The following is a 27,051-nucleotide window of genomic DNA, read 5'->3' as shown; positions in this document are numbered from 1 at the left end:
ATTTTTATTTTTAAAAAAAACTTGGATATTTGTTAAACATACTGTTACTACAACAACCGCTCCGACTACTATTACCACGAACAAAAGCATGTGTTTTCGCATATATGTGTTTTATTTAATTTATAACTTTTGAATATATGTGGAGAGTATGCACCGCGTGTAAGGTAATGAGTGGAAAAAACGCAATGACAAAACCAGCTATTTATCCAGTACTTTTATAATCGGTCTTTTCCATATAAACAAACAACATGACGATTTTAGCCGTTCAGCTCGACAAATGAGAATGGGAAAAAAACAGATGGTGAAGCATTAGACTTCAGGAAATTGAACATAAATTAATGTGTCATAAGCCACTAAGCCAGGAATAATGCCCATGTTGAAAACAGCCAATTAAAGGCCAAGAAGATATGTTGGCGGATGTTGTCTGAACTGTTGAGCACAATAATGGAAACGGAGAACTGCTGACATTTGGAGATTTGGCATTTTAATAAGTTGAAGTGTGGTTTAAGCAGCTAAGTGATGAGTCCTAATGTGTCTAAATTAATTGGAATTCCCTGTTTAAATAAACACATAATTTGTTGGATTGTGCATGCATATCCGATCCCTGTTGTAAACATGGTGCAAAATCATTGCCATTGCCATTGCTAATATTGTAATAAGGCAGAAAATCTCACAGTGGTTGATACAAAAACAGCACAATAACGATATAAAACAGTACAAAATTAAAAAAAAATACAAACTTAAAAAAATACAAAATTGAAATGAATAATGCAGGACATATAAACATATTTTTAAAATGTGGGGTTTTTATCCCTGAGAATTGTGCCCTTTGACCCCTTTTAGAATTTTCACAGAAATTCTCTCCTGTCACAACACATGACAACAAGGACTTCATTCTCGGGGTAACCCTCTGCATTCCAAAGACCTGCAAAGGCTTTTCTTTGAAAACAGTAATAAACTAATACCACGCATATTTTATCAGGCCTTTGAACTAAGTCAAAAAGTGAGGCAGTGGTCTTTGCAAGGCTTATCTATCACTGCTTGATGCATCCAACCAAATGCTTTCCCTGGGGTTTATTCTGTCATAATACTATACCAGGAGCCTGTAGTTTCCTGTCTGTGTAGGCAGCTGCATTGGCTTCCTATTGGCTACGGCGGTGTCAGAAGAAGAGCAGGACCTTCTGCAGGGCTCGGCGGATTGGCTGCTTTTCCTGTGGCTGGCTGTCGGGGATCATGCCGGCGCTTCGCTCCGCGCTCAGCTGCACCGAGGGGCGTTGTTCCCTCACCACCCGCAGCCCCGCCTCTGTCACATTCCGGCAGAAATCCACGCACACCTTCCTGAGGCTCCGCCCGTGGGTGACCACGGCGTGCAGGGTGGAGTCCGTGATGTGCACACAGTTCTCCAGCTGCAGACTGCGCAGTCGTGTGCAGCTCTGTAGCACCTGCACCACGTCGTGGTCCTCGATGTGCCCGCAGCCTGACAGAGTCAGGGACAACAGGTTGGGGCAGCTGGTGAGAAAGGGCACATGAGTAAGGGGTTGGGCATGGTTGGAGGGACATAACTGACAGTGTAAAATCATGCTAGGCACATGTAACAGAAGCAGCATGTCATGTTCAGAGAAATGTTAGGTACAATCCTACACTCCAGGGCAGATGTAAAGGAAACATGTTCTTTATCTATCTGTATGTTTTCATGATAAGTGATATTTTTGTTGGTTATTGTGTTGCACTCTGAATTGCCCTGGATAAAGTGTATAACAATGTAACAATGTGATATGTGTCACTGATGTCACAGAGAGTAACAGAGACCTTTTGTGACAGAGGGCTATGATGTCACAGTAGTGTACTGGAACAGTGATACATTCTGCACTTCCAGTGCTCCTGGAAGAGTTATCATATGACAGCTCTATAAAAATCCACACCTGAGCAATTGCTGACTCAGCCATGTTTCCACAGAGACTGTAAACAACACAGAGGTATGTGTGAAACAGACACGTTTGAATGTAGAGACAGCTGAGAAGGTAACATCAATCCACAGACAATGGTATGGATCTGCTGGGTATGATCTCTGTAACATAAACTGTTCTGCACATAATAAAGATTTATGGTTCCAGCAAAAGGGCTTTCATCCTGGTGCAAACATGCTGGTGTTTTATGTGGCTGTTGGGTAAATATATGATTCGCCCTCCATTCTCCTGATATATGATACATTTTAGATGGCAAATGTGCCTTTCTTTGTTGGAACTGTAAGGACAAGGAGTGTTGGCTGCCCTTGGCATGGAGTTTTATCACACCGCCATGGAAGTGCTGCCCCCTGCTGGTGGAAGCTCATGAGCTGCCGTGCTTTGGCAGAAGTGTGTGCAACGGATGCCAGCAGCTCAGGGATGTCATTCATTCTGGCTGATGTGGATTACGTAAAGAGTTACATAATCCTACCACTCTAACCACATGTGAGAAAAACACATTCCAGCCTCTCGTTTGTGCAAAAGGTGCTCATCCCAAAAACCTTTGTGTGGGGGCGAGATGCAGCACACATGAATGCTGTTTCACTGTGTGGGGAGTGCACGGGTGTCAACAGCAGGGGTGCGGTTTTGGGGGAATCTGAGGTAAAAAGGAGGCAGGCTCATTTTTTTAAAGTCAGTTTTGATAGATTGATGTTTTGGGGAATTCCAGCTGTGTTTTTGCAGAGGGGGATTTGATTTTCATGGCCGTGAAACTAAGTAAACATGGCAACGATTCCAGTTTTATCTTTCATCGTTACATAATAATGCTCCCACCCCCCCGTGCTCAGAGATTAGTTAAACGCACATGCATTCCTGCCGGTCACGCTGAAAGCCAAGAGTCACACGCACACATGCACAAACACACACATGCCTGCTCGCACATGTATGCATATAGAAACACACACACACACACACCACACACAGACAGAAAGGCTACATACATGCACACACACACACACATACACACACACACAGAGGAGGGTGACACACATGTACACAAACACACACCACACACACAGAGAAAGGCTATACACACACACACACACACACGCACATACACACACAACACACACACATATTTTTTTCAATATTATAAGTCATTCAGGAACCTCCTCATATTCACTGGCCAGACATGGGGACACACTGTTCACAGCTGCACATAAACATATGAGTGAAAGTTTGGACTGGATTTCTGAGAGGAAACCACAGTGTTGTGAAATTACAATACAGCAATGAACTGGACTGGCCCACTGCTCTGGATTTCTCTTCTGTAGAAAACTGTGCTATATGTTTGTGATGATCAAAACAATATGAACAAAATAACTAAATTCTGTGATCTATAAACAAAGCTCTCGTGTGCACGATAGTGACTGCATTGCCCAAGTCTCAGTTCTTGGGTGCAGTACCACTGTTGACTGATGGGGGGAGACACTAGAAGCACACCATCACTAAGGTTTCCATGTGTTTAAATCAGCAGGGTGAGTTGTGACATTTCGGGCAGGTGCTATGTTCCTTAGTTAGGGTGTCTTCACGCATGTCTGATCTTTATAAGACGTGGATTGTTTTAGTATGGGGGGGGGGGTCACAACACATCACACATGCGCACACGTCACCATGCAGTCCGTGGCAGCCTCCCTTCCAGGTAATCAGAACTGCTGACCGGAAGAGGAGGAAGAGGAAATGTCAAATGCGGTGAATTTGAACTGGATGGTAACAGTGGTGACTATTGTTTTGGTGCAGGAGCAGGAGCGCTGAAAGTGCCCTTTAGGCAGCTAGACCTGCCAGTGTTTGTGGGGGCTACAATGAGAGGTCTGCCTCCTGTCACTTTCGGATTTGTTTATTATTGTTTTTTGATGCACTCACACCGCACACAGGTAGGTTCGGCTAGCTGTTCCGTTCATAGCCATTTTTCATTCTTTCATTTTATTTGTTCTCGAGCCAGCCGTAGCTAGTTGTAAAAATGATTGACAGGATGTAGACACTGCATGAGATGAATCAGTTAAATATCAATCAATCTGACGCCTCCAACAGTCTCGGCCACAGGCAGACTGCTGCCTTAGATGTGTTGGGGGAGGTGTGGGATTCTTTATCGATTCATTACCGCTGAGCAAATAAGTGTGGCTCCCTGAGCGCTTCTTAATCATTTGTGAAGCAATTCAGAGTGATTTCAAGCAGAAGTCTGTAATTTGAGCGCCTTTGCACTTTTTGCTCCACCTAATTGCTGTATTCTCATTCGTCAGGCGCACAAAATTAATTTCAGTGCAGTGTATAATATATGATGATGGTGATGACAAAGATGATGATGTTTATTATTCGTAGTAATAGCCGTAGTAGCATCTGTAACTGTAGTGGTAGTATTGTGTTTGTTTTCCTTAAAATTTGCCGATCCCGTCTCAGAGATCAGTAACAAGCTAGTGGGTACTGTGATGTCATCACCCATCACTGTCCCTCTCCAAGAAACTGTACACAAACGTCTGATTTTACGACACTTTCAGTATAGAATTATCATGAATTAGATTTTTACAACAGATGTAAATTTGTTTTATCATTAACGTTATTCTGTACATCTGTTATTTTATGTTTCCATAATTTTGATGTTTGTCATCATGGAAATAACAGTTAGCGAAAAATCGAGTGATAAATCCTCTACGGAAAAGCTCACTTTTTATTGTCCAATTCTGCAGTGTGCGTTCCTTCCCCAGTCCGCATCACCGCTCCATGCGAGGGCTCCAGTGGCGCAATCGGTTAGCGCGCGGTACTTATAAGACAGTACGTAGCAGGGCAATGCCGAGGTTGTGAGTTCGAGCCTCACCTGGAGCATGTGTTTTAGAAGCTGCAACGTTGATTTGTCTGGTTGTATAGATTTAATACAGAGGCTCTGAGTAACAACCAGGAAGATTATGTTACTTTACGACGTTGATCCAAACATAAACCTTCGTCACGTGTGGAAATTGTGGCGAGGAGGCAATATTAACTAACGGGCGGTAGAGTGACGTAGCGGTAAAGAGCAGGGCTCCTAACTGAAAAGTTACTGGTTTGGTTTCCTGGCTGGGACGGTGCTGTTTTGCCCACAGGCAAGGTAGGCTACTTAACCCAATCACTCAAGTGCCTCAGTAACTATCTAGCTGTATAACTGGATAAAATTGTAACCTGTGTAAATTGCTCTGGATAAGTGTCTGCTAAATGGCAATATGTATATAACATCTAAACAACTTGTGCCTTGTATTCAGTTGCTTATTTTTACATTAAGCATAGCCAGATTAGGTAGAGAACAACACAGTCACACATATTTCAAAATAAAATGTACCTTTGTTTCAGGAGAAGGGATTTCACATGTTAGACATATTGCCATGGAATGAATCATGGTCTTCAGGTTGGATACACCCGGAGGAGACACAGTGAAGTTTAAGCTTCATCCACATTTCACATTTCCGAGTGGCACATGGCCCCATTAATTCCCCCCTCCCGTTTTATTGGCTCTGCTCTGAGAGACGATCTCCGCAGGCCCAGGGGAGCAGTGCGGGAGATGGGGTTCTGCAGGAGAGGCCGCACTCGCTGTGTTGTGATTGACAGTGCCACAGTCCTGTGCTGACAGAGGCATTCTGTGCTGAGCTAATCCTGGCCAGCTGTCTACAGCAGCCCCTCCGCGTCACCCAGGGAGATGTGGGTCAGTGCGCAAGACCCCAAACAGCAGACACGCGGTGAACACACTGCAATGTGGTGGCAGTCCAGAATGCAAAGGTATGGTAGGGAAATGATCGATCAGCAGTGCGTACAAGGCACCACATCCATTTTGAGTCCTATGGAGGGGGATATTTCAAGCCAGGTCCATCACCCCTGCTCAAATAGTAATTTCTTGCCTCCAGAACAGACTGCATTTTAGTGAACACGGCTAGGCCTGAAAAAGCCCTGATTTGAGACATTTATTCTCATTGAGATTCAAGGTAGATTTACTGCACGCAAATAGGACCATGCAAGGCATTTCTGACAGAGAGAGAGAGAGAGCAGTCAGGCTGAACATAAATGATGACGATGCCGGGGCATCACCCTCTCACCTTTGACACACGCGAGCCAGGAAGGAGCTAACCACACCCTGGTGCTTGCTGCAGAGGTCCCTCTGGAAGCTGGTCTTCATCCAGTCCTCGATGTTGCACACCTTCACCCTGCTGGAGTGCCAGCACACGGACAGGTGACGCAGGGCGGGGCCCAGGACGTAGTTGTCCCTCTTCAGCTCGCTGGGGGAGTGGAAGTTCAGAAGCGGCCACAGGGCAGGGTCCAGGTACACCTCTCGCAGGCGGCGACAGGTGAGGGACAGGCTCTGGCGGCTGTCTTTATCCAGGAAGGAGAAGAGGTGCAGCAGGCACTCCCAGGTGAGCTGCGTGAGGAACATCTCGGCAAACAAAGAGAAGGAGAGAGAGAGAGAGGAGGGGGAAAGAGGGAAAAGAGAGAAAGAAAGAGAGACAGACCTCCCTCCAGGACAGGCAGAAGGGCCGTAGAAACGCAGCAACGCCGCTGGTGCACAGGCGACTGTGAGACTAGGGCACTTGGTTTTTCCAGGAGGCAGGGCCTGGAGCTCCTGTGCTCATATAAGGTCGTGGAATGGTGGCTATTTTGGGAAGACAACTGCCGGTGAGAGACAAACATGGGAATGTCTTCTCCTTCTCGGCGTCTGCCCCCTCTTCCACCCACAGGGAGGCGCCCTAGGACCTGTGACGTTTAGGGCACTGTTTATCAACAGAGGACAGGCGTGTCACTGGGGAGCTGCTGCAGTGGGAGGAGCCATTTTCCAATGGCGGGAAAAGAAGTCTCCCTCAGCCTATCCGTGCTTGTGAGTCCTGCATCCCTTACTACCTGAGCGAGGCACACACGACCTCCTCTTGGCGAGCAAGCACAAGACAGCTCCGCCCATCACAGTTCCTCCTGTTACAGATCCCATGATGCCTCACTCTGGCCTCAGCTGGCACTGGTGTAGGAGAAGCCCGTTGTCCAACAGGAAATGCAGTGAAACTCAAAAAACAAAGCGACTAATGCAGCCTGCTAAAGCAAAACCATGTTACCCCGCATTTCACCCTGTGGAAAGTGTGGGTCACCAGTGCTAAGAGTTTGTCGCAAGACTGGATGCCATCACGCCCAAGCAATTTCTGTGGCCTTGGTGAGAGTGTAGTACTGCCAGAGCTGGATGGTGAAAGCATTTCTGTGTGACAGAAGAAAGAGGAACCGGTTCCTTAATCAGGGAGGCGTCGACATCCCGCAGACAGACCAACACCCCTGCACCCCCCGCCTCGTGGGTCACTATGGGAAACAGCTGTTTCTCTCCTGCAGTTCTCCACAGAGGGGCAGGGGAGTCTTGTTCTTTCTTGTCAGCTGAATCTGTCTCATGCTGTGAGGGAGCTTCTGTGCTTGTTCTGTACCCACCCCCTTGGAAAACATGTGGGAGACAGTACTCTTGTCAAATGGGAAGAGGGGGGAGAAAAGCAGTAAATGCTTTCAGTGGAGTGTAGCAAGCTGCCTGCACCACCTGGGCAGGGGAATGGGGGGGGGGGGGGGGGTTGGGGGGGAGAGAGGGAAGGAGAGAGACAAAGAGCTAGAGATCAGGAGGGTAAAGAAAAGAGGGAGAGTGCTTATAATTGCCAAGTTGCCTTCCGATTGCATTGGTACCAACGTAATGGAAAATTGTAAGGCCGTTAAAACGCTGCTATCATTCCACCCCCAGTGTGGAGGAAACTGTTCCACGTGACACTGATTCATGGGCAGGCTGCCCAAACAGAGCACACATGCACTCATTGGTGCCCGATGCCAGCCCTCTCCACATGCTGGGCTTTGGCTGTGTTGGGGCAGTCCTTACCACTCGCAACACGCCAAACTGAAGTGTGTAATTAAAATGAAAAAGTTCATTTGTCCACATTTTCACATTTCTTTTTATTTGCCACAACTGACCTTTCTATGCCTTCCATATAAACTATAAGAGGCAATAAAAAAAATAAAAAATGAAGGAGGGAGGGTGAAGGTATCTTTGGAAGGTATTTTTTTACAGCTTCCTGGCTCAGAGTCTGAGGAAGTGCAGAGGCCGAGTGTCGAACCCGTTTCTGTGATTTCCTCAGTCTTCTGGGGGGCTGCTGCGTGTCAGCTCCCTACCCACAATTCCACAGCCTTTCTCCGAGTGCAAATCCATTTCTTGGAAAGGGGCGTGCTTTCCATTCCAGAAGGGACAAACATCTCTTCCGTGGAGTAAGAGGGCTGAGGAGGCTGGGATTTGGAGACGGCAGTAAATCCGGAAAGAGGGCCTGTCTCTGTCTATCTCTGTCTGTCAGCTGTGGAGTCTTTCACAGGCACCTGTCTCCTGTTACTCCTCAGAAAGGCTTTATCAAACAGGAGCACAAAGCAGACAAACGTGCCCTGATAGAAGCTGGCTACACAATAGTTTTACAACACATTTTTGTTAGGACTTTGGACTCAATTGACTGTAATTATGAATAAAACATTTATTTATTTCTTGAATTGCAAGTCTTTACAAAGGTCGTATTTGTCTTTCTCAAGATTGGAAAGAATACTCATCACAAAGCAAAGGATTACTTTTGAGTCTTCATTGGCTCAACTCAGCAAATATCCATGAATAACAAACTTTTTCACACAAAAAGAAAAAAACAAAGAAGTAATCTATTTTTTAGAGGTTTGCTGACCAAGCAGTTGTTTTAAAAAGCCTAGCATGTATGTGATACAGGTAAATAAAATTAAATTTACTGCACTAACCTGTAGGTGGTAAGGTGAAAGTTAGTGAACAGGTTCAGTGCGGTGACTGGAGAAGTACATTTAGTTATTCACGGTTTTAATTGTTGATGGAAAAACAAGGTTTAACATTTTATGTGTGGGTATGTAGGGGTGAGGCTTACTAGATAATGCAAACACCAAAGTGTCTTCATCTGTGGTCTCCTATAGCACAATCACATCACTATTGGTGTGACATTGTCTGTGATTCTCCATACAGTCTTTTCTCCCTGCATGCTCTTACGCTCATTAGATTATTAGGCATGATCATCGCTGTGTTACTACTGTGCAATAGCTCCACTTACTGGCTACAGGAAATATAGAGAATGAAAAAATCAGTTAATAGAGCAAGAAGGGAAATGGCACTTGAATGGCTGAAGGACAGGAAGATTGTCCAAGCTGTATTCATATGGACTTAGGCAAACGTTCCACACTGTCTCTGGATGCCCTCAGCCACATCACCCCATGTGATTTTTAGATGGTTGCTGGTACAGGTGGGCCAGTACCACTAAGTGCTTTGGTTGCCATGGAGAGTGCCATTGGGGCCTGGGAGCTGGACTCATTTGCGCTGCGAGTACGCAGTTGTGTAATTGTCAAAATGTACTTCTTCCCACTGATATTGAGAAGGATAAAGTGGTTATTTGTTTTATTTGTGACAATTATAAAATGGAATTTTAAAAAGCACAAAATGTTTTGAAAACAGACATTTTTTCATTACTCTAGCTGATTACTTCACAACAGTTTTGGGTTGGTGTAAGACATAGGCCACATAAAGAAGGAAGCAGAGTTTTGTTGTTTTTTTTAACTCTGATAATACAAACTGATTGAGGCTTCCTGAACACCAAAATGGGTGGCACCATAATGTTTTGTCATACACTCACAGTATATCACAGTATACTACACAGTATTTTATTCAGTTAACTGGAGTCTTTGATTGACAGCACATGGTAGCTTCACTCATTATAGGGTCCATGAAGCTGCCATGAGTTTCACAGTCTTAATTTCTGTTCAGTGTAGTAAACTGCTTCCTGCAGTGCACTTCAGATCTCCAGACAATTTCCACTCAGAGCAGGGGTTGTAGAATATGTACTACATGTTGTTGTGGGATATCGTATGTCAGCTGTTGGGGGTGCAGCTTTTCTGAGACAGGGGGGCAGTGGTTGGAGAACCAGTAAAAATGGGAATGTAGAAAGGCCTGTGTCACATGATTGACTGAAACAGTCTCATCATATATTTCTTAGATATAGCTATTTGACTGGCAGGCAGTGGTCCACCTGGATGAAAAATAATTTTAGGCATGGCACTGCTTTGAGCTGTCTCAAGCGGTGTTTCTGATTGGCTGGAGAGGCCTGTTTTGAGAAGGGGGACGATTGGGCTGGATGCCTGCTGCTCTGTGAGAGAATCTCACAGAAAGACTGACACAAAGAAAGCTGAACACGTGAGGCTATGACTGCTTCCTCCAAGCACAAAGAATTATAGTCCCACAAGGTTTGAGGGAACTGTGCCTGACATCTCGGTTTTGTGCCACCTTCACAGTGGACAGTGTCCTGCACAGACGCAGCCAGCAGTCTCTCTTCCTGTAATCCCTTGATTGTGTGCAGGTGGAGATAATCACCATTATTACCTTGTTCTCTGCAAACGTTGCCTAGGAACAGTAAGTTCTCCTGAATGCTGGCCTCTTCTGTACCGCACTGCAGTTAGGGAACCTGGCTGGCAACCAAAGGAATGCAGGTTCCGTTCTCGGTGGGATACTGTCTTTGTGCCTTTCAGCATGATACTGTTCATAACCTGAATTCTGACAGGATCAACGAGAAAGACCTGCTGGATCAAAGCTGTAGACTTGCAACTCTCATGAAGGTCGTGTGAGGTCTGGTTTAAGCTGTCACTTTCATACAGATTTAATAATTGAAAAACCAAATTAATTTACATTACATTATTGTCATTTAGCAGACAGTCTTATCCAGAGCAACTTACATACAGTAGGTTGTATCCATTTATACAGCTGTATGTTTACTAATGCAATTATGAGTAAAGTACCTTGTCGAGGGGTACAACAGCAGTGCCCTACCAGGCAATCAAACCAGCAACCTTGTGGTTATCAACCCTGCTTCTTACCACTACACCATGTCACTGCCCACTAATTATGCAAGTGTGAGAAAATAAAGTTATAAATCATAACATTTATATTGCTTCATAATTCAAGATTGGATTCATTTTATTTTGATTTGCCCAATTCGTATGAAATGCTTTAAATATTCAGTTGTAATACATTCAAGTATATTTTGAAAACCTTCATGGTCATGAAAAATATGCAATTAGGTCTATGTAGTTTTAGATGAAACATTAATGAAAGATTTCAATATATCTGTTCATTGTTGTCTATTTTTATGTATTTATTTATTTTTCTATCACATGAGAATTTCGAAAGTTAGAGCTAAATCCTTGGTGCATATTGGGAGCTTTAGGATAATCATTTTCCACTGCGATGTACAGTATGTCCGCCAAGCGGTTTGTTGCTACCCAAAGACCTGAGAGAAATTAGTCAGTATCTATTGTCTCCTCTAGGGGGCAGTAATAAGGCATTTTTCATGCGTCTTAAGTAGGATCCATTGGATCCATGTTGAAAGAAATAATGTAGTTCTTTCTCGACACATTTTTATCAGACGTCTGTCTAAAACACATAACATGCATGGATTACTGTTTATAGCCTAATAAATTTTATGGACATTCTTCTCAGTTCTTCTGCCTTCTTGTCATTTTTTGCTTAGAAAAGCATTTGACATTTGAAAAGCATTGACGTTATTGTGGGTTTAATTATGGCTTGTTTTAAGAACATTTAGAACATGTAGAACTCTGTGGTCCTCCTACCGCCACAGCAGAGGCAGACAGTTTCCATGCCGATCTCCACCATTTATGTCCGAGATAGGGGAGGGGGATGGCAGGTTGTCCGTCACTCTCAGCGTCTGCCTTATTTCTCAAACACCTGGCGCAGGCTGTCAGTGAAAACACAGCAATTACTGCACTCACAATACACCAACACCACTAACGTGAAGTTCTTAAAATGTTTGCATAAAATAGTGTTTTTATCTCAGGGGTTCAAGATACAATACCTAACGGCAAAAAATACCATGGCTGACATTGTCATTTATTTGTAGCTGGGGCATATGCACATTTGAGAAGCATTCATATTGTTAAGACGTGTCACAAAAGCCGTCCAGCTAGGCCATAAAAAGTGCCAGCTTGGTTTGCTATTGTCCCTTATAATTTAGGTCTACAGCGAATTAGAAGCTGAAATTAATTTGAGGTTTTCTAGAAAAAGAAAGAGTTTGAAAGTATACACCATGGAAAGTGGTGAGCGTTACTTTCCAAGCAGTCACAAAGCAGATCGCAGGGGTGGTTTTAAAATGCGTGGCAGCGCCATCTCAATGAGTCCATGCTTTATTATTCCTAACAGATCCACCTTGCATGCATTCTGTGTGCTAAGCCTACCGAGCTCAAAGTAATTGTGCAATGGTTTTAAAGGCATGATTTTTCCATATTGACAAAAAATGTTATTTTAACATGATATTAACCCCCAGCAGAAAACTAGGGCTTGGTGGGTAAAAGTGACACAGAATGTTATAGGTAGTACTTTTGGGAATGGCCTCCCTGTACAAAGGCTTCTGATGCAGTGTGACCTCGCTCCAGTGATCTCATTTCTGTGGGTGTGACCTCACTCCAATGACCTCATCATTGTGGTCCATAAGTACTTTATCCCTCTGTATTAATGTGCTGTCCCTTACTTAACACTGGAGGCAGTATGTATGGCTGTAATCAGGCAGCATTTTCAACCCAAAATGAGAATATTCTCTTACAGGCTGAGGCAAGCATGCAATACTCTCTCTCTCTCTCTTTCTCAGTCTTTCTCTCTGTCTCTCTCTTGCTTTCTCACACACCCACACATACACCCTACATGTATAGCTTTTTTTTTCTGGACCTTCCATTGTGGCGGGTGAGCCAAAGGGCAGCAGAGAATGTAGCTTTATTCAAAAACTAGCATTCAACCAGTTTTTGATTTATTTCACAATCCTCTGAGTGTTGAAGGTAACCTCTGGAGGACCCCAGCAAAAGCTCAGTGACTGCAGCTGTGAACAGTATAGCGAGAGTGTACTTCACCAAAGATGGAAAACCAAACTCCAAACCTGTAAAGGGCAATCCCACCCCCCACCCCACCCGCCCCAGCCTTTTCTGAAGCCATGTAATTCAAATTGTAAACCACAGGGAGCCACACAGGAGCTAGTTTTGTGCATGCTTATCCCTGCAGACGTGATGGTAGAGCTTTCCCCGAGGGCAACCACTTCAAACCCAACATTACGGGCAGCTACAACTGATACTTCGGCCTCGCCTCCTCTCTCCATATGTATGTCTGGCAAGCAAAGAGGAAAACATCTGACCTACAGTAGACAGTCTGGTCATAAAAAAGAAAAGCAGTTTCCTCGACAGGGCGAAACTGCAAAAATAACTTTATTGTAGAGGCAATCCATTATTCACTATAGCCACTCCTATAGGGTTTTGTCTGTTAAAATACCAAGAGTGGGAAACTATAGTAACATGATGATGCTGTAGCCTGCAGGGAAGTGCATTTGCGTCTGTGGACGTCAAGCTTGAATGACCCATGCTTCCATACATTGGTCGCCAACTTTCCAGGGAGATCTTAATGCCAGGGTGGGGGTAGGGGGACTTAAATGCAGACCTTGATCTTTATCACAGAACTGTAACCCTGTTTTTGTAACCACAGTGACCTGGTTAAATGGCAGTTTCAGTTCCATTCAGCCTAGTGAAACTAGGATCTCCTCTGGGATCCTAAGTTTACTGCCCTTTAGACATTAATGCCTGCCAGTCTGATATGCTGTCTGCTGGAGCTGTTAAATGGGCTGTTTCCATTTGCACTACAGGGATGGGGTTGTGCTAATCCTGGAGAAACAGTCTCCAAAGGTGTCAAAATATGCTGCTGTTAAAAATATTCCTTTCATTTAGGTTAGACATTTAACTGGTGCCTTGGCTTGTCAATGTCATTCAAACTGTCACAAACAAGTTGAGCCAAGGAAACAATTGAATGTGGAAAAACTGAAACTGGAAAGCACATGTATTCTTCGTCTAAACAGCAATTTCAGCCATGATTCTTACTGTCCTCTGCATCTTGTTTTTCCTAAACTGAAACAGTTGTCTGGGTCATATCGTAATGATAACTTCATTACATATTTTCTTTATTTATTTTCCAGTATCATTTGCTTGTTTTTACACATTTTGGGACTTCTGTATCATACCCCTCACCCGGTGGTAATGCTAGATAATCTACAGAGACGATCTATGCAATTTGGGACACTTCACAGTGAGATCAGAGCTCATGGAAGTCACCTTTAATGTTGTGTTTAATGGCTCAGTAAGATTATCCACACACTAGAGGCTTACACCTCTTTGTAAGTGACTGTGAAGATCACGGACAACATGTGTGAGCAATTCTCCATGTAAAGAAATGTTCTTGCCTGAAGCTATGAGTCATTTCAGTAACTGTACACAATAGTTGTACCTGTTACCTACAGAGCTATGTTTATTTATAGAAGATCAATCAAAATAAAACTATGCTTTGTGAAATCATGAGAGGTAAGAAGACTAAATAAGATCATTCACTGGACTCATGTTAAGGTGTAACAGTGTACTAAAATGCTGTGTGAACCCAGGCATTGGACCACAGCCACATGTGTGCCGTACGGTTGGACCACCTTGTGTTCTGCTTCATGTCCGGTCCAGTCTGTCTGGCCGGCACAACCCACAAGACAGACAAATAAGAGGCCTTGTAAAAGGGGAAGGGCCAAAAGGGCAGACCTCCAAGGACAAGAAGGGTGGGAGAAAAGGTCTTGTTCAAACCCCACATCCATGTTAGTTTGCCTTTTCTGCTCCACTGGGCAGCTAAGACAGGCTAGAAAATAAATCAATTAATCGGAACGTCAGAATAACAAACAGGATTTGTTTTTAAATCAGCTTCACAAATCAGGTATATATAGGTGTAAGTGCATGCAAGTCAAATTTCAAAAGGAGTATGCTTTCTCCACACCTGTTACCCCTCTGCGTCCATTCCCCAACATGCTCAACTCCAGTGTGAAGACAAAGGGGCTTTTTGGTGTGAGGAGAAAGGCCTGCACCTTGTTAGCAACCACCATATCAACTGTGAACTATTAGTGACTTGCTGATTTGAAGCAATCATAGTATTCGGCAATGGAGAGTGCAGTCTTTTGATTGGCTCCTACAGTGATAAACAGCATATGACCGCTCCACTTGTCATGTGGCCTCACTCTGGTATCAGTAGTGCCCAGCAGCTGTTGTTATGAATATGGGGGGAAATCAGAGAATATATTAATATGTAGAAACAGGTGCAGAAGCAGCGGCCCCATGTTGATGTGATCCCTGTTAACACTGCAGTGAATGTGGGGCAGTAAATTACAGTGGGAGTGAGTCAGACAGATGTTGCTGTTTACTTACCTGGCAGACACCCTCACCCGAGGTGAATTACACAGCTTACACATTATCCGTTTATACAGTGCAGTGTTTACCTGGCCAATTCAGTCGAACCGCCTTGCTTAAGGGTACAACAGCAATGCCCCGCCTGGGAGCCAAACCTGCAACCTTCAGATTACGCGCCCAGCTCCTTAAGTTCTACACCACTCTGACTTTGTAAACATTGTCATTGTTTACTGTCAGGGGTGGCTGTTAAAGACTCTGTTTTGAAAAATTAAACATCTGTCAATACAGGTAAATAGTAAACACTAGAGCATAAGTAACAGATACATTTTTTTTTACATTAGTTTAGCAAAATCTAGCCACCACCAATTAATGGGAACTGCGATCTGCAATCATGGGGTCCTGATTATATTCATAAGATTACCGTCATAAGATATTTGTGCAATGTGCATATGAACATTTCATTTACATTTTTTACATTTATTTATTTAGCAGACGCTTTTATCCAAAGCGACTTACAAAAGTGCATACAGTAGGTACAGCGACAGTACGGGGACAGGATGCATTCAGAAATGGGAAACCTGAGCATGACTGCATATCATTGGGACCTGCTTCTGATAGTGACAATTAATGTTCTTGTCAGATGTTCTTCTTAATGTTCTTGTCATTAGAATGGTGGCCGTGAGATTGAAAACTGCACACCCTTTTTGAGGTATCCACACATCAAAGCTACCTGTGTCCTGCTACACAACCTGCTTCCCCTGCCTACCTAGCCCCCTATCTAGAAAGGGTGCCAGTTCTAAAAATACCCCCACACAAACCCTGAGCTGCACCTGACTCACTCACTGTGAGAACCTGGCTGCAGTAAAGTTGGTCCAAGATAATCTGACCTTTCCATGGCACTTCAACGTTTCCACTGTGCAGACCTTTTTGAGTGACAGGTGGCTCACGTTTCACTTCCATATTTATCGCAGGCTCCTGCGGTGTCACGTGTCCTGTTGACGTCACTCTGCACATGCTCAGCACCCCCGAGCGATACATCCAGCTGCTTCTGACTGGCAGTAGTTCTGTTCAGTTGGAGCAAAGTGCACACATTAGTAAACTCGGATGACACCTGGGTGTCAGTGGACAGAAATTATGATTCATGTTTAATGTAGATGAATGTGCCGTGCTTAATTCCACTGCAGTGAAGGAAAATGTTTGCCATGCGGCAGGAAAATCCATTTCAGTGGAATTATTACTTGCTGTGTTATTGACAAAGGCTAATTAATAAAACGTATGATAGGTGGACCTAGGTATTAAGTTTGTTTAAATAATTACAAAATGTTTTTTTTTTATGTTTTAGCTAAGAAACAGGTGTTCATAAAGCTCTGGTTATAATGAATTATAGAGGTGGTCTTAAAATAATCCATTGTAAATTAATATGGAAACAATGAAAGAGTTGCAGCGCCGCCCCACTTTCACCGGTAAATATGCCTCTACTGTGTGCAAATGAAGTGGTCTCACGTATTCACTTTTTACAGAAATAAAGAATAATAAAATTACTGCTCAGTATGGCAAATTTAGAGCGACAATGCTTTGATTTTTGCAGACAAACCCATTTCATTTTTGGGGAGAAGCACACAGACATTCTCATGCCTGAGCTAGTGCTTGTAATGACATTGGCGGTGTTGGTTTGTTATTGCCCTGACGTAATGGAGCGCTAAATTGAAGCTGACATGGACAGTATAAAAGCCGGTGTACGACTAGTTCCAGCTACGGCTGTCTCCTGAAACTTTTACGGGCTCGTTATCTGTGGTTTGGAAGAGGTCGAAAATGCCTAGCCAATACCAACCGTTATCACCGATAATTTTTGTTTTGACTGTGCTCGCAATCACTTCTTGCCACGGTAAGACCATTTAACAGATTCTCCAAAAATTGAACATTTCCGTAATAACAAAGACTGATTATGCATGACACCAGAACTAAAATTATGCTTCATATTCCTTGAAATTAATGTGTCTCAAATATATTTTTTAACATATTGTCCAGAAACTCTAATTGAAATTAACCCGAAAACTTTAATTTTACACGGCATGCAATAAATATCTGATATATATGGCACAATGACACAATATATGCGACAAATATAAAAATGACACAATGACACAATATATGCGACAAATATAAAAATATAAAAATATTTCAATGAGGACAGATCAAAAATCACTTCGAACGATCCAGCATTATTTTTTGTCATTCCACTCTAATACTGAAGTGCGCAGAGTTCTGAGCGGTCATGCCTTCTACGAGGCGGTGATTTCTTTAATTTTATATATAGCCTAATAAGTTTTATTTTTCTGTTCTGTTTTCTGCCAGGTGCTAAATGGACATACGACGGTGAGTAAACACATTCTGCCTAAATGTCAAGGCGATATTGTTAGATGGTGTCACTGGTTGCTGTGTCACCACGATATCGTATGTGTTTCGCACATTGTTAGGCATTTACCACTGATTCAACAAAGTTGCCATCCTGAACTAGGTATGAGCCATTAAAGGTCAAATTATGATTCCAAAGGATGACGCTGCCCTTCTTGTTCTTTGTTGTTTTTCATGCTTAGTGAGACCTCTTGGGATTGGGGGATGAGCCTGGAACTCATGTTTTAACTCAATTTGCGATAAGTTCCCCTTTTTATCGAGCAGTAACTACATCCACAATGCGTTTTAAAGCTAGCGCCATGTAGCTTGGTTTGCCTTCCGATTCCCAAGTAAGAGGGAGAGCGTCAAGGGCAAGAAGCTGGGGACAAATTGATAGTCTATTCTGTAATTGTATCGAACCTGTTCTCGCAAGGTCTTCTTGGCGTGACATTATCCACGCCAGTAGGCCGTAGCAGTGTACGCACGTACACTGTTCGAGTGCTTTGAAGAAGTGTATGTTAAGTGCTTGATATCAAACACACGTGTAATATTGGCATGAAGGGCACCTCTTAACACGGCATTTGACATTATCTAAATCCCCGCCCAGTGTTTCACGGGTCATTTAGGTCCGACCTGTGCTTCGCACTCGCGCCTCTGTCGCCTCTACTGTCGCACACCGTGGTGCATCCCGATCCTTCCATTTTAGCAGTTTCTTTCAGTCGGGAAAATGAATTTGTTTGGAGAATTAGCGTCCCGTCCTAGAGTCAGTAATCTATTTATTATAAATTTATTATAAATAAATTTATTATAAATTAACTCCATGACTAGTGGTTCGTGAGAAAACACCTGGTCACTCTCAGTTCCCAGATCAGTGCAGTGATCCCACCCAGGTCATTGGTAAAAATCTCCATGGGCAAACTGCTACAGCTACACACAAATGAAACACTTATTCATGTATTAATGGTCTACGTCTAGTTAAAGCAGAAATATCTGCCTCATTTTTGGTCAGTGTAATGAGATTGGGCTGTCTCTTCAGAAATGTGTGTCCTGGGGCCCTAGATATTTTTTTGAATGGTAAATTCAGTTCCCTTTTGAAGAATAAGCATAAGCACAAGGGTAAAATAACCTTTTGTTAGAAAGAAGAAAATTTGGACTAATGAGAAGAGGCAGGTAGATTCGGGTGAGGTGGTCTTGGACACAGGGTGCCAAATCACCCAAGAGAGTGAGTTGGACAGTGGAACTACCTGAGCTTAGGGCAGTGGGAGGCATTAGAACTGCAGGACTGTAGAACAATGGGGCAGTAGAACTACTGAGTCATATCTGTATTTTGAGCTGGTGATTGACGACACCCTCCTTATTTGACAACATAACTCCCACCCCTTTGCCAACCACCCAACCTCAGTTGCTGTGTTTTAAGGGTTGATACACAGGGAAGCCACACAAGTCCATAAAATATGCTGTGACTAAGCCATATGTAAAAATGACAGTTTGAACAAACAATGAAATCTTTGTTTTTTTTTTCAGAAAAAATAGTTTACCCAGACCTCTAATTTGAACTGAATTCCAGGCATTTTCATTAGTTTGTTACCTGCAGCATGTGTAACTGCTCTCAGAGTTGCCTCAGTGAATATTCAGCTGTAAAAATGGACAGCTGCGATGTCTGCAGGACTGCTGGGTCAATCGACCCTTTGGACACTAAGGTGACTGCGTTGCGGTGCAGCTTACAGTACCATTGTCCACACTAATAGACTGTGAGGATTTGACGGCCGAGTGCATGGTAATTTGACGTTTTCAGTTGTTGGAGACTGGTGTGCGTTTATGTACAACTGAAGAGGATGTTTTTAGTATGCGTAAATAGAACAGGATACTAACACACACAGTACCATTCTGTGATTTACTACAGGGCCAGATGGAGAGCAGCATTGGCCCAAGCACTACCCCTTCTGCGGTGGGGTATTCCAGTCACCCATTGACCTCCAAACACAGCTGTTCCGGTACGACCCCACCTTGCCACCCATCGAGGTCTGGAACTACAACCTGTCGTCCCATGAGCAGCTCACCTTGGACAACAATGGGCATTCAGGTGAGCTACCTCACAGCACAACTGTATGGCTTTAGCATAACCTGACCAAATAAGAGGCATATTTAACAACTTTCATCATTTTCATCCTTCTTATCATTCAACCAGAACATTCTAATTAGTGGGTGCTGATCAGGTCAACCTATTTGCAACTTTCCCATTATCCCAATCTGTATAATCGATAATCCTCCATGAAGATTTACAGCAACAGGACAATGGCTGATAGGGTCCCACAGTTCAGTTATTACCCCAAATCTCTAGAATGTCAAGTGAAAATAATCTAATACTCTTTAGAATATTCTGTTCTATGTTTAAACACGTTTACATAGACTGCCATGCAATCTTTACGTTTCATCCTGACAGACCAAAAATGTAATAATGAGCTAATTGTACCTGCAGTCTGATAACAGCTGAAAGCTGTGTACAGCTGGTCTGCTCTGTTTTCTGGGCTGTGTTACTACAGCATTAGCTTACCATGGTGCCGGTAAATACCCTCATTGATGTTGCTCTCAGGTTGGAAAAAATATCAACCTCCAACATTAGTGAGGAAGAAAGTACAACTTTTAATTTAGCATCTCTCAAATGTCAAGCTTTAAGAGTAGATCAACTTTACTGTGTCTGTTTTGGTGGATGACATAATTAAGCTACTTCAACTTGTGAGAAAATAACTAAATATCTTTAATAAAATAACTGTAACCTGCAGTACTGTAGATACAGAGAGATGAGTTTTACTAGGCATAAGAGGCTGAAGCAGTGGAAAGCAGGCACAGAGTCCAGGGAAGAGCAGGGCCTCTCCGCTCACAAGATTGAGGTAGAGGTTGCATGTTTCTGTATACGCATGTGGACAGGAATCTGCTGGCTGTGCAGAAATGGGCTTTCATGTCAGGGTGTTCTTATTTCTAGGTCAGTGAATAGTGTGTTTTGTTTTGTTTTGATTTTTTTCCAGTGTTAAGTTTATGCTTAAAAAAAGGTCAATGTTCTCACTCTGCGTACACAATTATATCAACAGCTCGAGTCCCTAAACATTGCAATACACAGATCTTTATATGATATGGATTTTCAGAAAATGACAGTTTATTGTATGGTAATTGACACAGAGGGTGAAATTTGTTTGTGCCGCAAATTGAGGCCTTTCTCAGCGCGTCTCTAAACATTAAGGTATTCACTGCAGATTGTACCAAGTGCCTGTGACATGCTATCATCGGCTTTGGGGGTGCATGAACTAGACAGATGCGGTGTGTCTCTATTCCTGGGATCTGCTGATGCAGCTAAACAGCCACATCCCTGGCACGTGCTCATTTGTATGCGTGTCAACACACACACACACACACACACACACACACACACACACACACACACACACACACACACACACAAACAAACACACACAGGCAGGTATCTCCAACACAGACCATCATCACAGAGCAGGACCGTGCTCAGAACCCCAGCTGACTGACTGCTTGAGCAGAGACAGGCAGGGTAGGTAAGTTGTTTGAAGTTGGAAAGGTTTTGAAATACTCCCTGACAGTGACAATTATCCACTTATACTGTCACCTGGGTCTCAACATTCTGATACTTCATCCACTGACACATAGTAACAGTCCACACCAGGAGCTAGATACTGGTCAATATCACAAAATAATAATAATGGAAGCTGAATGGAATGGAACCAATAATGGCAGCTGAAGATGAATGAAAACAAATTGTTATACACTAGGTTAATTAAGCCAAAACTGTTTGTAAACAGCTCTTACCTTAATCTCTGAAAGACTGTAGGCATGTGTCACCTAAATCACTTATGGAGTACAGGTCTCTTTTCACCTGGATCAGCAAAGACCACCATTAGTGATGTGTCACCTGAACCGTTATCTGTAGGTAATTGTCAACCATTCTTACCTGACCTCCTGTGCATTTTCTGTACACAAATTTAAAAGAGTGCAACCTAAACACTGTCCTTGTTCCACAAAAAAGACTTAAACATTATATTCACTGATCATTATAGATGCTGATTGGCTGAGATGGGTAGAATAAAAGGGATGGGCCAGTCAGACGATTTTATGATTGATGCCCTAAAACACATAATGCTACACATATGTAGCAAAGGTTCATGGGTGTTAATTCCATGTGGATTGGCTGTCCAAATCAGTTCAGTTAATGTGATGAGCTGTCCAGCTCATATATAGATCAGTAAATGTGTGTGTTGCACTTGCATAGCATAAATCCCAAAAAACAAGTCTCGTTGTCTCTAGCTCTGTCTCTGTTCTTCTCTCTCTGCAGTGCAGCTGTCCTTGCCTCCCAGAATGTACCTCTCTGGGGGTCTACCATACCGCTACTCTGCAGCCCAGCTCCACCTCCACTGGGGCTCCCCGAGCTTTCCTGGGGGCTCTGAGCACACCATCAATGGAAAGCAGTTTGCAGCAGAGGTAGGACTTCCATTGACATGGACTTGAAGCACTTTACCATAATATAACATTGCCAGATGGGGAAGTTTCCAGTCAAATATAGTATATGTGAAAACTCTATGGTGTGTGGGGTGGGTAGGGAGAGGATTAAGCGTTGGAAATGGGTGGGAAAAGTATAGAAAATCTTTGGGGTAATTGAAGATGGGGAATTTTAAGAAGTATTCATTGGGGGGGATTACTCTTGATCAAAACTCATTCAAACGTAACAGTTTTTTCCTGCTGCTGTTATCCTGTAGAAACTGTTGCTATGATTTACTGTGTGAATTATTTTAGTGTTAATTCAAACTTGCTCAATGCAGTATGCTAGTTTATGGCCCAGCTGCCCTCACTCATCTAAGTTTGACTTGGGTGTTAACTATACTAAAGCTATAGCATACTGGTCTTAGTTTTATTCAAAATGGAATCTGACCATAAATTATTTGTGAAAGAAATGTACTCTTTGAGGTGTGTTTGTGCAGATGTAAAGGTAAACTCTACACCATTATCCTGGAGTTACTGGAGTTTCAACGAGTGAGATAGCAAGAGATAAAGATTTGGCTGATAACATTCATCTCATGGATTCAGTGGTGCTGTGTATGCATTAGCTTCCATATGACTGTCCATCTGAGTGGCACTGTTGTCGCTTAGTTAAACACAAAATGGCCAATGTGAAGAAGCACACACATACTTTCTGTGGAGGCTTAACCCCCAATCGTGGACACTGCCCTGTGTAATCGAGTCTTCATTTAGCATCTGATTCTGGGAAGCACTTGTGGTTTTGGACCAATCACTGCCCATCCCAAGATTCTGCTTAATGGGCATGTAGCTAACATTCTGATTTTAGATCTTAGAACTAGAAACGTTTGTGATGACCTCGTCCATTAGGAGCCACACGTGGCTGGCGGTGTGATGTTGGGGAGTTCATGTCTGTGTCACTGATGTGGCAAAACTGAGATAAACAGTTCAAAAAGGAATGTGACAGCACCCCTCACTTCCCCCAAACTCAGGATAAGAATATGATTGGCTGTGTTCGGTTGGGACCTGGGTCTTTAGCCCAGATCCCTAATTGTATCTCTTGTTGCGCTGTGTGGTTGATGAGGGACGCAGTTTAAAAAATGCAGTTCAGTCCACCTGGTGTGGAAGATATGAGAACTACACTATGTATACAGTGAAGTTCCGATAAGTGAGACACTTTGGGCTGTAGTGGAAAGCGACATGAGTGCGGTCTGGAAGAAAACAAGCCAACGTGACACATCCTGAGATCTGTTCTTTCGTGGACCAGCTGATGTTCCACTTGCGGAACCTCGACGCAGCTCCTGTGGTTTGACTGGAGTCACTGAGAAGACACGTGGTGAATGCATCTAGGACTCCTCAAACCGCGCGCTTCCTGCTTCACAGTCATCGCACGAGTTTGGTCATCCGCGGAGAAGTGGAGTCGTTTTCAAAATGATCGCCTCCCAAAAATAGTGGAATTGTCCCCTTTCCCACGGCAGGTCCACACCCAGCTTATAAATATCCTTCCATGACATTACTGCCTGTGTTGAAGCCTCTCTGTCCGAATCCACTTGCCACCAAAGACTGTTTTCTCCATACTCTTTCAGGCAACATTAGCTCCAGCCAAACCTATTGTCCAGCAGTGCTAGAGAGTATAGACTGTGATTGAGCAGTATGCTTTTTCTATGAATTCTCCATATTTCTCTTCACTGACTCTTGCTAAGGGAAAGTCTACACTAGCTTAAGTTTCTTGAGTTTCCTTGATTTCAAAATTACACTAAAGAGTTGTTACCGTCAATTTACAGGGAAATGCTGATGCAATGCAACAAAGCAGCAATAACATATCTCTGAATGAAAATTGTTCTTGAATGAAAATGGTGTCAGTTGCTGTCCGTTGTATTCATGTATTGATAGATGGCATGTTTGTACCCCTCTTTTCAGCTGCATGTTGTGCATTTCAACTCAGACAAGTACCCCAACATCTCCATTGCAGTGGACAAGTCCGATGGACTGGCGGTGCTGGGGGTTCTGATTGAGGTGAGACTCAGAGGAGAGAAGGGGAACCTCTGTTGATGATTGGCTCAGCAATGTCACATGGCATCCTTTGACTAATGAGAGGAGATTCCGGATTTTGTGCAGAGAGAAGGAGCACATTCTGCGTGTGAGTGCTTACCCATATTTAACTTTGGCTTTCTTTTCTCTCTTTCTTGGGTGTAGGTGGGAGAATTCAACCCAGGCTTTGACCCGTTTCTTAAATACCTCCGTGGCATTAAATATAAGGGTGAGTTTTGCTCTAAATGTTTTTGTAATTTGAAATTTGTTTTACTCAGTACACAAAGTAAACCATTCTTCTCAAATTTGTCATGTAATGTAATGTAAAATTTGTAATTAATGATATTTTCTCTTTGCCATTTTTCCAGCTGACTGCAGGGTCACTTTCTGTACATGAATGCACAATGTAAAAGGTTTGACTCTTCATTCTTGTTTATCTTGTTACTTAAACACTACTCCATTCTGGTTTCTCACAGATCAGCAAGTGCAGGTTCCTGCCTTTAACATCCGTGACCTACTGCCTGCTCGTCTGGACCAGTATTACCGCTATGACGGCTCCCTGACCACTCCTCCTTGCTACCCCAGTGTCCTATGGACTGTGTTCAGGACCCCTGTCACCATTTCAGTCGGTCAGGTACTGCACTGCAATGTCCCACACACTGATCCTGTCCCAGGGGTGTATAGGTCCTTCCTGGCTCTTCTACTCTGGATTCACTACCACATTACAAGCCTGTCACAGCTAACACCTCGTATGATGGCAATATCACTGATTTGATGTCTGGAATATGCTGTTAATCCTGTGTTTTTGCCAATGTATCTGTGTATCAGTTGACTTCTGCCACTGACTGCCTCTCTCTAAGCCTCTGTTTGTCTCCATCTACTGTTTTCTCCATCCATTTCTGTCTATTGCAGTCAATCTGCATTCATTTCTGCGCATATCTATCTCTGTATGCTTTGTCTGTCTACCTGAGCTCTTTGTCATTCTCATACAGATGACATATTGAGGATTTCGGGGTGTATCTGTATAAAACTGCATTAGTGAAATGTCGTTGTTGGTTTCTTACCAGTTCCAGGCTCTCAACAGTGCTGTTTATTCCTCTGGCATGCAAGAATCCACCCTTGTGATGCTGAATGGGAACTACAGGAAGTCCCAGCACCCAGATGACAGAGTTGTCCTGGTGTCCTTCCAGGAGGGTGAGTCTGGGCTCCCTGACAGAGCCGCAAACAGAGCGACACGGTGGCAGAGCTTTTCAGCCGCCAAGGCTGTGGCCCAGCGTGTCAAGCGTGGAGCTGCCTGGCTGTCTGGAGGCGATCTGGGATCAGAGTGAGGTGCACCCAGAGCGGCAGTGGTTGTGGTTTCTGTCAGGATCAGACGGTTCAAGGCTGGCCTTTGCTCCTCTTTTGCGGTGTGCTTGTGGCTGAATACTTCGTCGCGCGCACATCATCACAGAGCAGTAGTCAACTGAAAAAAGATTCTATCGTTGATGGCTGCTTGTGTTTATGTGACCATGTCTTATTAACTTTAAAGGCAAACTTTTGCGACATATTTAACAACTACCAAGTTTGTCATTTATGTCCTTTTCGTAATGAGACGACACACATTATCGTATGTATCTGTGTGTTGGATGGTCTGCTGTTATGAGGCTATGCACACTCTGATCTTTAAATGAGATAAACAGAGGAGAATGTGGCTGTTTGTCTGTACATGTTTGCTCTGGCATGGCAGTAAAGCTGCTTGCATTCAGAGATCAAATCAGAACTGACACTCGCCCACCAGTGAGAAAATACAAAACGCTTACTACCTGAAGGCTTGATCTATGCTGTGATTGACACTCATCTGTAAAATGACAGTCAGTGCCTTGTTTTCAGTCTGATTGGTGGATGGGTTGGTGAAGTTTGATCCATGCCTCAAACCTGAGGCAAACCTGACCAGCCCTGTGTCCGGCACAGGGCGTGGGCTCCACGGCACCCTCCCAGTCACCTCGCCTCTCATGAGGAGGCAGGTCATTCAGCAGCTGCTGGCGGGTGACCTGGCAGATCTGGCCGATGAGGGTATCTCCTGGCTGCTGCCCAATCTCAGCCACAAGCCCAGCAAGCAGCATGCCGAGCGCAAGAAGCAGCTGAGCTGGACCCAGACTGCGGCCAAGCAGAGGGGGCAGGGGTGGAAGGTGGAGGGAGGCGCCGGTGGCTTTTTCCCGGTCTGGAAGAGTCCCCGCGCCCCCGGGCTCCTGGAGGACCGGCTGTGCTACGGGTCCCTGGAGGAGAAGATCTCCCAGCAGCTGAGGAGGGCTCACGCCGAGGGCCAGCTGGTGGACGCCCTGAAGGACGAGCTCTTCCCGGACCTCAACCTGCGGAGCTATCTGGCCTGCAGGTCTGATCTGTCCCTCGACACCGTCCGCCAGATCCTGCGGAGACGGCCCTCGGACGAGGCCACGGAGCTGGAGCAGGCGCTGACCCGGATCGCTCACGGGTCCAGGAGAACCCCGTCCGCGGCTCGGCTGGACCGGGCTTTCACCAAGCAACGGGGTCGCTCCCAAGCCGCCGCCCAGAACACCCACCACAGCCGAGCCCGCTGGAACCACAGCCCGCTGTGGGGGGAGTGGGAGGACTAGAGCCCGGCCCAAAGCCACACGTGGCCAGAGCCGGATTCAGAACATCAGACAGCAGAACTCGCTGATTTGGCATGGCAGGGTACCAGCATGATGAGTAAAGGCATGCAGAAAGTAGGCTCTGTGCAAGGGCGTTTACATTTACATAAATTCATTTGGCAAACAATATTATCTAGAGCAGCTTATAAACCACACACACAACAATACTTACT

At 44.1% G+C, this 27,051-nt stretch overlaps 2 protein-coding genes and 1 non-coding gene across 3 annotated transcripts; 2 read left to right on the top strand and 1 right to left on the bottom strand.

The window, feature by feature from the left end:
• Nucleotides 1-840: 840 nt before the first annotated feature.
• Nucleotides 841-6,500, bottom strand: fbxl22 (F-box and leucine-rich repeat protein 22). Its single transcript, XM_036543156.1, has 2 exons — nt 6,059-6,500; nt 841-1,509 (listed from the first exon to the last, which is right to left on the bottom strand). The coding sequence occupies exons 1-2, from the start codon at nt 6,391-6,393 to the stop codon at nt 1,161-1,163; spliced, it is 684 nt and encodes a 227-aa protein (XP_036399049.1). The 5' UTR covers nt 6,394-6,500; the 3' UTR covers nt 841-1,160.
• On the top strand, nt 4,730-4,823 carry trnai-uau. The gene is made up of 2 exons: nt 4,730-4,767; nt 4,788-4,823. It is a non-coding gene; the product is annotated as a tRNA-Ile (tRNA).
• A 10,540-nt stretch (nt 6,501-17,040) lies between the features above and the next one.
• Nucleotides 17,041-26,842, top strand: LOC118788313 (carbonic anhydrase 12-like). The gene is made up of 9 exons (XM_036544273.1): nt 17,041-17,154; nt 17,625-17,645; nt 19,567-19,746; nt 22,021-22,166; nt 24,120-24,215; nt 24,396-24,459; nt 24,707-24,864; nt 25,298-25,424; nt 26,181-26,842. The coding sequence occupies exons 1-9, from the start codon at nt 17,082-17,084 to the stop codon at nt 26,840-26,842; spliced, it is 1,527 nt and encodes a 508-aa protein (XP_036400166.1). The 5' UTR covers nt 17,041-17,081.
• Nucleotides 26,843-27,051: the final 209 nt, after the last annotated feature.

This window comes from Megalops cyprinoides, chromosome 13 (assembly GCF_013368585.1).
Source record: "Megalops cyprinoides isolate fMegCyp1 chromosome 13, fMegCyp1.pri, whole genome shotgun sequence".
Taxonomy (NCBI): Eukaryota; Metazoa; Chordata; class Actinopteri; order Elopiformes; family Megalopidae; genus Megalops; species Megalops cyprinoides.
This window is presented reverse-complemented; position numbering and strand designations above follow the sequence as displayed.

Bases quoted from the DNA above. Each gene is read 5' to 3' on its own strand.
- fbxl22 (XM_036543156.1), bottom strand. From the start codon at position 6,393: ATGTTCCTCACGCAGCTCACCTGGGAGTGCCTGCTGCACCTCTTCTCC. The intron at 1,510-6,058 runs GTGAGAGGGTGA...CTTTCTCACCAG, and splicing joins CTGGCTCGCGTGTGTCAAAG to CTGCCCCAACCTGTTGTCCC.
- LOC118788313 (XM_036544273.1), top strand. From the start codon at position 17,082: ATGCCTAGCCAATACCAACCGTTATCACCGATAATTTTTGTTTTGACT. The intron at 22,167-24,119 runs GTAGGACTTCCA...CCCTCTTTTCAG, and splicing joins GAAAGCAGTTTGCAGCAGAG to CTGCATGTTGTGCATTTCAA. The intron at 24,216-24,395 runs GTGAGACTCAGA...TCTTGGGTGTAG, and splicing joins TGCTGGGGGTTCTGATTGAG to GTGGGAGAATTCAACCCAGG.